Source organism: Canis lupus, chromosome 14, assembly GCF_003254725.2.
Source record: "Canis lupus dingo isolate Sandy chromosome 14, ASM325472v2, whole genome shotgun sequence".
In the NCBI taxonomy this organism is placed as follows: Eukaryota; Metazoa; Chordata; class Mammalia; order Carnivora; family Canidae; genus Canis; species Canis lupus.
Window position 1 is genome coordinate 47,868,620 of NC_064256.1, and position 14,369 is coordinate 47,882,988.

A 14,369-nucleotide genomic window follows, 5' to 3' on the forward strand; every position below is an offset into this window, starting at 1 on the left:
GGTTTGTACAGCATTATTTTGAGAATAACTTGGTGATAAAAGTTCATTTTCAATGAACTTTATAAGCAAAATATTTCTCTTTTATTCTTGTCTCATCTTCCATCTTATAAAGGGCAGAACACAGAAGTAGCCCTGGCTTGGAGTGACTGGATTAATTTTGAGCTTGGAGAAGTATGTTAACCTGGGGAGACCTTTTAAGAACATTAGAACACCAAAGTCTTGAAATTGGTGACAAAATGACACTAAAGCTGTACTTGTCCCTACTACCATCAACAGCATTATTAAATAACATTTTGGTGAGATTCATGAATCCCAATGACCATTATGACCAATTTGGGTTCCACATCCGCTCTATGTTATTGCCATTCTCGTGGTCATTTCTCAGGACTACTTATTTACTGCCAAAAAGTGACAGGGTGGTGGGATGGGAAATACAGGTTTCCTTGGCTATTTAAAAGCAGTGTTCTGAAAGTTCGCGTCAGGCCACTTGGCTTTCCCGACAGACCTACATTAGTATGGTAATAGCTTTTTTCATAAAAGTGAAAATCTTCTTTAGATTTCTTTTGGTTGGCAGAAAAAGGGGACTTATATAGGTCTTCTGTAAAAATGAAGTGTCATGAAACAAACTTTCAGAAAGCAGGGGATATCTGTAACGCAAAGCCAAACCAACAAACGCTGAGCTGCAGTATTTCGCTTAATTTGTTGGAAATAGCATATTAGAAATGTTACAACTCAAATCCCAATTGTTAGGACTCTAGGATGAGGCCAGCTGCTGAGCTGGCTTCTTGGTGGACCTTTCTCTTCCCCAAAGATTTAGCACACTGCAGAGGGAGCTGCTGGCTCTGGTGAGAGTTTGTGAGAGGCCATTGTCTCTGGGAGAACCCCAAAGTGAGAGGCACTCTTCGCCTCAACCTCCAGAGACCCCAAGTGTGGGATAAGAAGGACAAGCACAAGGACATGGACCAGCCTGGTTACCTGTCACCACTGCATTGCGTATAAGAACAAACAATATCTTGGCAGAGCATTTTTGACATACAATCCTCAAAACCCTGTAGAGGCCACTCCACTATTTTCTAAAAGTTAGCATTGAGAGGCAAGCCTGATGCCAAAAGGATTTTTCCTCCCAGTATGTACCCTGGTTTTTGCTGTTGTTGGGCAGAATGATTGCAAGATTTTTCTTTAAATTTAGAATTCAAAAAAAAAAAAAAAAGCAAGAAATGGTCAAGAGAGAGTCTATTTGACACTTTGGCTTGATGGATGCTCAGGGTAGGTTTGGGAAGGAAGACTAGGATTCCCTCAACTCAAGAAAGTTATCTTTTATTGTTTATTTGGTCACCACTACTTCTCTGCCTGATGTGTTCTCTGCTCTGGGTTTCCTATTTAATCTCCAGAACCCCCCGCTTGTGTCGCTTATCTGAGTTCCAGAATTTCCCCAGCTGGCAGACTGCTTGCTCATCTTGTTTTTTGTATTGTCCAACTTGCTCGTCAGTGTTGCTACTGGATTTTTCACATTGGGTGATTATGGTTCTTTCTCCCAAAAGCAGTCTTTCTTGATCTCCGATTGCTCCTTTTTTGTGAGTATGATCTCCTGAAGACTATTGTTGAGAATCTGAATTTAATAGATTACAAAATACCACTCTGTCTCCTACAGCATGTTTTTTTTTTTTTTTTCAAAAGGGCATTCTTCTTTTGAGAGTAGGAGCCTGTTATTTATATGTCCAGATGTCTCCCTGCTTGCTCATCTTTACAAAGGGAGGTCTATGGTCAGTTTTGGGACATGGGACAGGTTCAGTCAAAGTGTTTAGATTTATGTTTGATTTCTTTAGTCTGAGAAGAAGGGGTCAAGGAAGAATATATAATACCTGTAGTTTGATTTCTCTGGATCAGAGTTTCAGGATTCTCAGAGAGGGAGAAAGGAACTGTCCCAGGTTGGCCTTATGACAAGGGCTTCCCTGCTGCACCCAAGTCTCCTTTCCACCCGGCAGGGGCACCCTCCTCCCTTCTCTAATGGACAGGATTGTTCCTGTTATGAGCTTGTTGTGACAATGCCCTCACATTTCTTATATTGTTTGAAATGAACTGAGCTGAAATGGCTGTGGATGTGCCTTTTATAGCAGATTTTGCTGAAGAGGGAAATTTGCACCTGTTTGGAGTTGGCATCACATTTAGAGAGAGCAAGGGGGGAACAGACGCAAAGGCCAGCACATCCGAGATGATTACTGCCCAAATTACTTACCAAAGACATCTGTGAAGCTGTGAGCCATTCGGGAGAGATGTGAAAATGAGCCCCAGCTGAGTCTCCCAGCAAAATGATTCCCCTGGGCTGTGAACCTGGGTGGCACAATTTATTTGCATTATTTATGCACTCAAGTAGTTTGGGGCCTCCAGATTGGGTGGTTAGGAGAGCAGATACCCTGGTGTGTATTCCACGCACAGAGCATCATAACAGTGATGCATTGCCACTCTTCAAGTGTTGGGGAGTGAGGGAGATCGCATTTAGGAGCTGAATGAGATTTCTAGGCCATCAGAACTGCTAGCTAAGCCATATAGACGCAGGTGTGTTTCCTCGCTCAGCATAAAACAAACTGCTATGCAACATCATGAGTGAATGATGGATGAATAAATGAATCAAAACTTTATCTGAACTGAGAAATATGCCCTAAATTTTGGTTTTGGAAATCACTTTCTTGAATTCTTTTGTAATTCACTTTAAGAATTAATGATCTCATGGAACAATTTTGACTTTTCAAAGATGTTATGGTCTTTTAAAGCCCTTAATCCATATACACAAAAGCACTGGATGGACAGTTCTGGCTGATTAACAGGAGATGAACATATAAAAGTCTCTGTGCAGCCCTACTTGGAGGTTAGGAATCATTTAATCTGCCTCTGAGGCCCATCTACACAATTCTTTTACTCATGGGTGATGCATGTACTCTTCTAAATCCCTTAAGATCCTGAAAGAAACAATCGATGCCTTCCAGAGTCACAGAGAAGTGCCTCTTTCCCCTAGACCCAAATCCCTGAAACCATGCTAGAAGATAGTCTGGCCTCTATGACAGTTAGCACTTGGCCAATACACGGGCACTGAGAAGGTCCAGGACATCCAGGAGAGATTGGGATGGGGGAGTCCAAGAGGCTTCCCATGGTGATCCCAGATCCTCACACCAGGATCTTTCATTTGGTTTTGAGTTCACTTATTTATTTATCAGCCATTTGTTCGTTCATTCTTTTATTCATCCAACAAGCATTTCTAAACTACATCACTCTGCACTAGATCTGTGCATTTTCTACTCCCTCCTTACCCCTCTGAGAGTTTAAGGACAATTAGACTAGGTTGATTGAGGGCAAGGACTATATCACATCTGCCCAGGACTACTCAGAGCCAAGTATAGCTCTTGGTTCATAATAGGAATAGGCATTCAGGAAATATCTGTCAAATGAATGGATGAATGAACAAATGATTGAAATGCTTTCCAGTGTTAGGGAAAAGCATTGCCTAAATGTAATGCTACCAGAGACCCTTTGGGTACAACCAGGTGCATATTTTCAGTAGTATGTGGGTGATTGTAGGTCTCTCCTAACAGTACCGGTAGCTCAGATGTCTGTGGCATTTGGGCATTTAGAATATGGAGCTTTTGCTCAGCTATTTTTGGGAACCCCCAATGGCTATGACTTGGACGTCTCCCTCAAGTCACCCAGATAGGAATCTTTAGCCCAGTTGTCACAAGGATACTGTCAGTATAGGCCTGGATGTCTGATCTTGTAGTGTTTTGAGAAGGACATGGAGAAGGATGCAACACGAGCACCTCTATTTGTTTTCTTATTTGGAGAAGCACTGGGTTTCCGTTACCCTGTGCTCTATCTTGCCACCTTTTCTGGCATCATCATTCAAATTTCCAATCCCCACATAAAGGAGTCAGACAAATTCAGTTTTGCTTTTTTTTTTTTTCTAGATTCTGCCTCCATTTTCTACAAGCTTTTTCATGACTTTCTCTGATTTTTCATGCAAATTGGTCAACTTTAAGCTGTAGCGTCAGGTACTTCCTCACTCAGGTGGTCTGTTCACCTCAATCTGACTCAGACTAGAAAAAAGTGTTGCTATTGTGATAAGCATATTCATTCTACAATTCATACCTTCACAGAACTTCTTCTCATATGGAATTCCATCTTTTGGATCGACACCCTTTGAAAGAGAAATGATGAAATTAGTAATTTGTTTTTTAATGTATGAGACATATACACTGAGGTCTTCCTTCCCTTATGCGGCTTTGAAAGTACAAAGGCAAATCAGTGGATAAAATCCATTAAACGCTCTCAATTCAACATAGCAACACTGTGTAAGTGAGTTGGGCATTATGGAGTTGGGGCAGGAATAAGGAGAGATCCAGAACCCAAGGATGGTCCAGAGGTGTAGGGCAGTGTCCCGAGTGCTGGCAGGGTCACCATGAGGGGGTTCTGTAGGCCCAGTGCATGACAGGGACGCAAGGTCAGAGTGTGCTCCTCAGTCTTTGAGCTGGAGCTCTGAGTGTCCTGACATCTCCACTTCCTAAGGATGGATGCTTCCAGAGCAGCAATTCTCAACAGGGCTAGTTTCCCCCCACACCTACTGCAAGGGACATTTGGCAAAGTCTAGAGACATTTTTGGTTGTGACAACAGGGGAAGGAGGAGAGACTGTCATCTAGTGGGTAGAGGTCAAGGATGCTGCTGCACATCCTACAATTTCCAAGGGACCTGAATTTCCAAGACTCCAGTAATTTGTTGGGATTTCTCCTATTGCTCTAATTGACTATTTACTTTCATACTTGATTTCGTACTTGTAATTTGGTACTCTTTTTCTTTAGGAAGACCCTCAAATCATATATGCTCAAGACCCCACAACACATGGGTCTGCTTGCCATTGTTGTCCTTGGATAAGCGCTTGGTTGGGCTTCCTCCTTTCTTCCCTTTCCCTCCCTGGAAGCTGCAAATCTGCTATTCATGGAGGATTGGAGCACCAGCATTAAATGCCTCGAGATGTGGATAGTGTGGTTACTACAGGCAATTTCCACTCTGCCCAACTAGCTTTCTGGAATAGAAAGAAAATGGCTGCTACGAAGAGGCGGCGGTGAGAGGTTTCCTCCAACAGCTGTGTGGGTCGCTGTAAAACTTTGCCAGTGGCACTCTTAATTTAATTTCGCCTGACTCAACACAGAACAAAGGGGTTAGATGTGGGTGACTTAAAGAGGCTGTGACTGACAGACCCTCAACTCTCATTACATCCCTGACATCCGTCATGTGAGATTGGAGTCTATGCCCCTCTTCCACACTGCAGAAAAAGGTTGCTTTGCTCTGTCACCTTCTTCTGCAGGTTTGAGTAAAGCAAATAGGCTTTTAAGGAAGACAGAAAGTAAGAGAATGGGGCTAAATATAATTTAGTTGCTTACCCAAATGCCATTACAGTTTGAATCCTCATGTATATCCCAGTTGACTGGCCTAAGAAGAAAACATCAACATTGGTCTTTAGCATATACTTAGGGCCCCGTGAATGTTAGCTGAATGAATGAATGAATGAATGAACGAACAAACGAATGGTCATTCGTTGATATGAAGCGTCATTGATGGACGACAGGTTTTTCAAGGCAGAGCGCCACACATTGTTGTCAGTGGCACACAGAAGCCTCCACTTGGCCTCTGCCATTATCTCGGTTTTGGATATTTTCTGGGCACCGTGGACCAAATCCAGTGGCCTCTATTCATGGGCAGTGTTGTGGCGCGGTGCTGACGGTGAGCAGAGTGAAGGAATCTGTAGGCCACTTGCATTTAGGTAGGTGAAGCCATTGCAGTTACGCCTCTCAAATCCCAAACGTCTAGTAAATTGAATGCTGTGGCACTGCAGGCACAGCTAAGATGAAGATTGGCATATCCAGTTTTTGAAGTCTGAGATGTGGCTGTAGAGCATCAGCCAGGGACTGAAATGTGATATGTGGCCCAAGCACGGGAGCCCCATCCTCACCCTGGAGGGGAGGGGCTGCTGCTGCTGGGCTCAGTCCTGTGCAGGAGGCTGGACACACACCCACTGTAACCTGACTCGAGTGGTCCTCCCGCTAGACTGGAAGCTCCTCAAGAGGAGGCCCTACTTCCAGTCTATTAACCGCCCCGCACGAGGCAGAGTGCTTGGCAATTAGCAGGTGCTCCACAAGTGTGTCCTGGACAAAAATAATGAATGAATCTGTTCTTTCTTCACTGAGCTTTACTGCAGTTGGGACAGGGAGGTCCCTTCTCTCGGTAAGTACAAATCCCCTATGCTAGGGCTGGAATGAGGCCTCCTGGCTCCTTTTTAGAAGGTAGTTTTCCAAATCAATGACCAGCGGAGAAGTACCTTCTGCCCGGATATGCCATCTTGTTGCTGTCATTGCAGTCTCTTCCTCGCCAGTGGTAGCCCCTCAGTGTCTGGAATGGAAGAGCACATGCAAGAAGGGTTCATTTCCGCCTGTTGTTACCCGTGGGGAAGGGCAGTCAGAGCTATCCGAGGGGTAGACATGTGCAATTCTTAATTCCCACACCATCTAGGAACACTAGGCATTACTAAGAAAACTAAGATTAATATGCTGCGACATGCTGTATGAGGTAACATGTAATGGAGTCCCGGCGCCCATGCCAGGTGGTAGTGTATGTGTGTGTGTACATATGCTGTTGGGTGTGTGCCTGCACGTGGGTGCACAGCAGTATCTGTATGTGAATGTGTAGGTATGTGGGCGTGTGTGCACTCACAGGTGTGCTCATGTGCCTGCATGCTGTATATATACGCGTGCACATACGTGCGTCTGTATATGTGTGTGTTCACGTGTGTGAGTACACTTTCACAAACAGCAGGAACATCCAACTCTGAATTTTATCAATTATGAATTTATAATTGGTAATTACTTATTAATTATCAATCTCCATAGCCTTCAAAACAATTGGTTTATTTGGTCATATGATTAATCATTGTATTGGACAATTTAAAAGTCTCTAGCAAAGCCGGCTAATTATGTGGACTTATCATACGATTGACCGGTCTTAATCCTTCATTTGAGAGAATCAAGAGTCATGATGATATCAAACAATGATTTTATTTCCCCCATTTCCAGGTGGAATATCTGAGATCCCACCAACTTTAGGGTGTTGCATCTGCTGCTTGCTTGTTTGGCTTTTGCAGCAAACATCCTGACTTCCTTACTGCTCTAAATCAAACATGTGCATTCACATAAACACCACACACGCACTCTAAAAGTAGGCTTAAAAATTTCCAAAATAATTCTCAACACCTTTCAAGATAACTGAAAATACCCAGCTGAGAATGGCTTCAGGAAACAAAAAACAGTCTTGGCTAAAGACCCACTCTGATGATTCATGTATTATTAAGATGCCAAAAAGTCCATAAAAAAATCATGGGATGGTGTATTATCAAATTATTAATACACTCAAATGGAATTCAGTCTTGTCTTATTAAAGGAAAGATATTTGTAGAAAGCGATACAATAGTCCGCGAACATCTGGTTACTTTAAACAATACTTACTGGGAAAACACTGTATTTGTCTGAATCTACATCTTTGAATGGCACAGAATTTTTTATAGCTCTAGAAAAAAGAAAACAAAACAGCTGGTGAGCTAAGAAAAAAAGAAACCGTGTTTGTGAAAACAAACAGAGACATTTCAGATATGGCTATGCTGAGTATATGTGATAGAAGTCCATTCTAAAAATAAAATTAAGCGCCTCCATGGTATGGAAGAGTGCCAGCCAAACTTTGCCAATCTCTGCTCTCCACCTAATTAGAACTATTTTCTCTCTGATATTAATTTGGCCCATATGGGGAAGTGAAACAATTGAATCAACATTTTGAAGAACATAGGATATTGATGTTGAGATGCCCAGAAAAGAAAGAGACTGCATTTTTGGTCCAATGAGCTCAGCACTACAGATTGAATTTGTGCCATTTTACACATTCTGTGATGGAAGTTTTTTCTTAAAATCTACTCTTTTAAATCACTAACTCTAAGAATCTAGAGACCTGGCAATATTCAATCTCATTCATAAGCCTGGAAAACAAAGACTCTAATGTGATTGATGACCAAGCAAATTCATGCTAAAGCCACAGACCCCTTCCCAGGGGAGGCTCTCCCCCTGTGTCCTCACTATCAAAGTCTTCCCAGCTTCTGCAAGGCAACCACTGCTTTCCCTCTAGGAAAATCTCTTATGGGTAGCAACATAGCACCATCATATGGCAGGGTGAGGCTACTTTCAGAGCCTAGAATGTAGAGTAACATGACCCTTTATGGGATTTATTAAATGGTCTTTTGAATCAAGAGCATTTCAGCAACTGTGAGTGCCCCAAGACAAATGGATTCAGCAAGAGCCAGCATGGAGCCTGACTCGTATCGTGGAACCTGTCTTACCAAGTCTGAGATGGTGGACCCATCTTCTCTGGAGATGACCTCTCCTATGAGATGAGGTAGTTTCCCTGCATGGGAACTATTAGACAGCTGCTGTAGTTTTCTAGATGAGAAGAGAAGGAAACACACACACACACACACACACACACACACACACACACACGTGGTACAGACCCAAACAGTCATGTTTTCAGACTGAAAAAGCTGGTAGGTAAAATGTTCCACTTAGCACACCAAAGCTATCCCTCTCCCTTGCCATCCTGAGGATGGGAGTTCGAAGGAACAATGGGACATCTCTAGAACTGGAAAGCAAGTTCTTTAAATTAATGAACAAATGAAGCAGATGCATTAATGAACAGATGAAGCAAATCTGTAAGCAGATGAAGATCTGCTTATTTTGAAAGGCTCAGAGTAACCCAATCCCGACATTTTAGGCACAGGATGATACGTTGGTCATCCAAAGTAGCATAAACTGTAATTTATATAAACCCCATAATCCCTTATTCATAGTCTTCAATCCAAAGAGCTCTGAAAACGGAGCTGAATTGTTTTTTCAAACTTTGCAGAAAATTCATTTGGTGGTAAAACTTGATTTGAACTGATATAAGGTAATTCATAAGCTTTACCCTATTTAGTGTGAATATTTATACAGTTTACTGCTGAAATGCAGATGCTTCTGATCAGAAGGTACCGAGAGTATTAGGTAGCCTATGATCTATATAGCATATGTTGCTTTTCTTAAAATTTGGAAAATTCTGAATTCCAAATCACATCTGGCTCCAAGTTTGTAGATGTAGATTAGACATTGTAAATGTTTACTAACATTACTTCTGCAAAATTATATCTAAATCTATACTTCATGTATCCTTACAGCTGTCTGGTTATATGCTGAAATTCATTCATTCATTCATTCATTCATGCATGCATTCATTCATTCCACAGGCATTTTTGGAATCCCTGCTGTGTGCCAGACACCATGTTAGATATTAAGAATGAATATAAGATCTATTTCCAATACTAGAGGAGCTTAATGATGGGTGGAGGCAAAAAACTCGATAGGCAACTACAGTGCTATGGAGAAAATGCTATAAAGGGTTGTGCACCAAAAGGGAAAACATTTCTAATGCTATACAGGGAACGAGGTGATCGTAAATCAAAATTTAAAGGATGAGAAAGCATTTTCAAGGCATGTAATTAGGTGAAGATTATTCTAGTATGAAGGAAAATTCACGAGAAGCCTCTTAACATAGTTCTGGGGTTTGAAATTAGACTCTCTAGGTTTGAATTCCAGGTGTGCTGTCTACTGGCTCTATAACCTTAGGGAGATTATTCCATCTTTTGTATCTCTGTTTCCTCATTTGTAAAATGGGGGCAATATCACTACTTGTTTCCTAGGGCTCTTGCAAAGGCCAGTGGGTTGTTCCAAGAGAAGCATGAAGACCTGTGCCAAGCATGTGGTAGACACCCACAAAAGACGAGCTCTTTTTACTAGTTTGTTCCATGGTAACAGTTATTCCAAGGATGGTTTTTAGGGCTGGGCAAATAAGAGTCAGGTATCTGCTCCTATGATATTTCACTTCTGGAGGCATCCCAAACCCAAACCATGGACCCGTTTCAGACTTTTGAATTTCCAGGCACACAATGTTCTACTCAGTTATCTTATTGGCTGGGGCAGTTAATCACCTGCTCAAGGATGAAAATAAGATACATTTCCAATAGAGCCATTGCTCTATTACTGCCAGTTGTTGAGGTGGCAGGCTTGATCCAGTGAGCAATTGTAATTGCAGGTGAATGTTATTCGTTACATAATAGAATAGCTATTCAAGTTCAAACTCCCTAAAATTATTTCATGAAACTGGGGCATTACAACAAAAGAAAACTAGGGAGAAAAGTTTCCATGTGTAGCTCTCACTTTTGAGTCCCAGGCAGCACTCCAGGGCTGGGAATGGGTCTGTTTCATATGCATAGATGTATGTGTTAGATACATCTCTATAAGATGCAATGAGAGCAGAGAAAACCAGGAAAGAATAACAACGGGGCTCACATTGGTGGCAGGGACAGGGACCAACATGGTTGGAAGGAGTAGGTCATGGGGAAGAAGGAACAAGCCAAAAAAGGAAAGGGAAAGAATGATGAATTGAAGGTGACTAATGTCGGATGGGATAGTCTGCATGCCTGCATGTGAAAGGATCCATATGTGGATTTATGCATATGGAAACTAAATAAAAAGAAGAGTGTATGAAGAGGGGACTCTCCTCACTTCCCATTGTTACAATAAATAATGGTGCCAAGGCACTGTGAATTCTGACCAGAACAAAATATAAAAAGAACAAAAAACTTGATTGCCCTATGGTAGTAGCTTGGTATCCTACCCATTTTTTTTTCTAGTAAAATAGTGCCTTTTCTTTATTTATTCCCTTGTTTCTTCATTGAGTCCCTACTAATTGGAAGCAATGTGTTAAGTACAAGGATAAAAGGGGACACCACTAAGAAATGGTGTCCCCATTCTCCAAGAGTCGTGGGTGGCATGTGAGCCTGATGGGGAGAAGCAGTAGAAGAACAGTGTGCAGGAGAAGGCACCAGTGAGCTCGGGGTGTGGGGGCGCTAGCCAAATGCCTGGTGGTGGGGAGCGACTGCTCATTGTGGGGACATTTTCACTGTATTTTGAAGGCATTAGACCAAACAGGATATGGCAGGAGAGGGACAGAACAGGAAAGGCCATTCCTACTGGAAGGGATTTTATTGAAGGATTATGTAATAGGAGACACAAAGGTCTTGTCTCTACCACCTGGTGACTGTGCTTAGTGGGTCAGACACTCAATGTGCTAGAATCTACTTGCTCATCTAAAAGTGGGGCTAAGACTCAAGGACCAGACAATTGAGTGACTCTAAGCCTGACTTTTACAACCAGGCTTCTGGGTTCAAATATCAGATTTATCTATTACTAGCACCATGGCCTTGGGCAAAAAAAGACTTTACTTCTTTAGAAAGGGGGCAAAATGCGATTTGCATCGTAGGTTGCATTGGCAAGAGTTCCTGGTGCAGAGACCTTCCCAGATACCTTTTAGTTATTGTTATTATTACTGAGCCACAGGTTGTTTTGAAGAATTAATGAGGCCGCATTTAAATGTGCTTTGTAAATCACAAAGCACTGAATAAATTGTGATTGGGTGCAAATTATACTCAAAGCCCAATGATTTTTAGAAAGAAGAAAAACCACACTGCTTTTGCTTTCTCATAAAAGAAAAATTTCCCTTTTAAATAGAGCCAGGAAAATCCCTGGTCACAGATGCTCCTGAATTCAATTTTTCAAAGGTGGTTCAATTGAAGAGTTGTCACTTTGGGTCCTGCTGGTCCATGTTTGACATAGAAAATGCAATGATGCTTTCCGCAAGGAGGGGACAGGTGTCTCAATTCAGTAAGAGCTAGGCATGATGAAATGACTGGGGGCCTGGGGAGCTGCCTGTATCTCAGCCTTCCAGCATCTTCTTTCATGTGTCTTATTTCCCCTCTGCTCTCCATGTCCTGGTGCTCTCCGTGGCCAGCCCTATTCATGAAAAGTGGTGTTGATCCTGTTTCTGGGACCCAGGCCAGCACTTTGCACAGCCGACTTGCTGGAGTTCACGTGGGCAGATGAACCAGGAAAAGTTTTTAAACTCTTGGATCTCCAAGAGGCTTTGAAGGTAGGTCAGAATGTAGTCTCCTCCTCTCCTGAGAAGCTTTCCTAGCAGACAGGAGATGTTGAGTGGATTTAGCTCCCGTGAAACTCGTGAGACGAAGGACGGAGGAATGTGGGAAAAGTGTCTCTCTTTATGAGTTGAATTGTGTTCATAAAAAGTCATGTGGAAGTTCTAACCCTCAGGCCCTTTGAATGTGACCTTTTTTGGAAATAAGATCTTTGCAGATGTTATAAAGTTAGGATAAGGCCATTAGACTGGGCCCTGATCCAAGATGAGTGGTGTTGTTATAAAAGGAAAAGATGGACACATAGGGAGGATGGCCACGCACGAGGCTGGAGGCAGAGATTGGAGTGTTGCACCTGCAAGCCAAGGAACAGCAAGGGCTGCTGGCTGCTGCCAGAAGCCAAGAGGCAAGGAAAGACTTCCCCTAGAGTGTCAGAGACCGCCTCAGAGAAAGCAAAGCCTTGGAAGAACCACCCCCACACCCCAGCACCTTGCTTTCAGACCTCCAGCCTCCAGAACTGGGAGAGGACACATTTCTGTTGTTCTAAGCCACCCAATTTGTAGATTTATCATTACAGCCACCCTCAGAAACCAATACAGTCTCTCAATCCAGATGCACAGCCTGTTCACTCCCCCCCCCCCCCCCCAAGCCCTCACAAGGGAGCTAGACCGACCAGGTTCACCTGGTGGCCGGGAGAATTTATTTCTTTAAGACTCAGTGTCCTTGACCATGAAATGGAATAATAACAATCCCTACTTCATGGAGTTGTGGTGAGAACTAAAGCAGACAGGTTTGCACGTTCCACGTGTGGCACCCACAGCAGCGGCCCTACACTATGTGACAGCAGCCACAGTCACACGGGAAGCAGCCAAGCGTAAAGCAGAGCCTGTGCTATTTTGTGTCTTGGCCCAACGTCCCTCTTAGCATCTTTTATGCATATTTTAACGCATCTTTAATGCATCTTTTAATGCTATAGATAGTGATTATGATGACACCCAGCATAATCTCAGACTCTGAGTAGAGCTGGGGTGTGGGATTGTAAACAGAGACAAGAGGTCATGGGAATTTGGGACAGTGTCTCCTTATTTGCCATACTATTCATTCATATCTGAGCCAGAATTTTTAGTAATGGGTTGGGCTCTGTGAAAAAAATGGTCCCTTTCCAGCCTCGTGAGTGCCTTGCACTAAAGATGCTCAGAGTTCCTTCCCTGTTGTGGTGCCAACCTCGGCCTTTTCTGTGTCTTATGCAGCAAAGAGGGGCTGTTCCCTTGTGAGGCAGGGGTGTGCACCAAGCTGCCCAGAAACTTCATGGGCAGGTTGTGTTCCAGCCCAGGGTATAAGTCAGGCTTTGAGGTTCAAAGATACTGGGATGCAGCGGATTTCCAAAATTATTTGTTCAGAGTTCATTTGTCTTTTAGTTTCTGTACAAGTCATGAGCAGCAAATACTTTCATCTTTAGGAAGGTGCCTTTTACATTTGAGGATCATTTTAGTCATTGGAAAACAGGGACAACCAACGGTGCCATCTCACGCCAATACTCAGGTAGGTAGAAACGGTATACGTACGATTTAATCCTCTGACAGATCCTGGCCAAAAATGGGAGGGAACAAATATCAGAACTACTTCTGGAGTGTTTCTGGAAAGAAAAAAAAAACAGCAAAAAGAGTTGTTTAGTTCAAGGGATAGCCCTGCAAACTTGTAAAGGCCCTTCTTCTCCTGCTGGCTCCATAGTCTGGATTTCGGGAGCCTCTTTCCTTCAGATCCTGGGCCATCTTATTTAACTACATTTACCTCTTGTTTCTGTCCCTATACTCCATACTCAGTCTGCCCTGTGCCTCTGTTCTCACTGGGGCCTCAGCCTGAAGGTTCCCCCTTCCTCACGCAGCCAGCTATCCCCACCTTCAACCATGCTCCACCTCTTCCCCAAAAGGTCTGCCCCACCATGGTCTGTTGCACTTGGGCAACAACATTCCTCTCCCTCCTTGTACTCGAGGGCTTTGAGAAAGGCTGTGAAATAAAGAATATTTTCAAATGGAAAATCCCAGCCAATTCTGAGAATATCAAGACTCACAGGAGAGACATGGTCAGGGCCTGGGGAGAAGGAAGAAGGAAGTCCCCTTTCCCGGAGGGGTGCCGTGTGGGCAGGTGGAGGTGTATACATGAAGCTCCTCAAACTTCATGATGAGCAAGAGATTTTAGGTAGCAGTTTCCCTAGGATTCTAGCTATGTGACCAATGAAAAGCCCTGGCTTTTTACTAAGAGGTACTT

General features: G+C 43.1%; 1 protein-coding gene across 2 annotated transcripts in view; it reads right to left on the reverse strand.

Moving 5' to 3' along the window:
• AOAH (acyloxyacyl hydrolase) overlaps positions 1–14,369 on the reverse strand; it is a 158,052-nt gene that overhangs the window by 80,437 nt on the left and 63,246 nt on the right. For both annotated transcript variants that reach the window (XM_025464638.3, XM_025464639.3), the window contains exons 7-12: positions 13,667–13,737; positions 7,543–7,603; positions 6,363–6,433; positions 5,428–5,476; positions 4,138–4,186; positions 2,237–2,331 (exon numbers count right to left, since the gene is read on the reverse strand). In XM_025464638.3, coding sequence (XP_025320423.3) covers positions 2,237–2,331; positions 4,138–4,186; positions 5,428–5,476; positions 6,363–6,433; positions 7,543–7,603; positions 13,667–13,737 — 396 coding nt within the window. The remainder of the gene's footprint in view (positions 1–2,236; positions 2,332–4,137; positions 4,187–5,427; positions 5,477–6,362; positions 6,434–7,542; positions 7,604–13,666; positions 13,738–14,369) is intronic.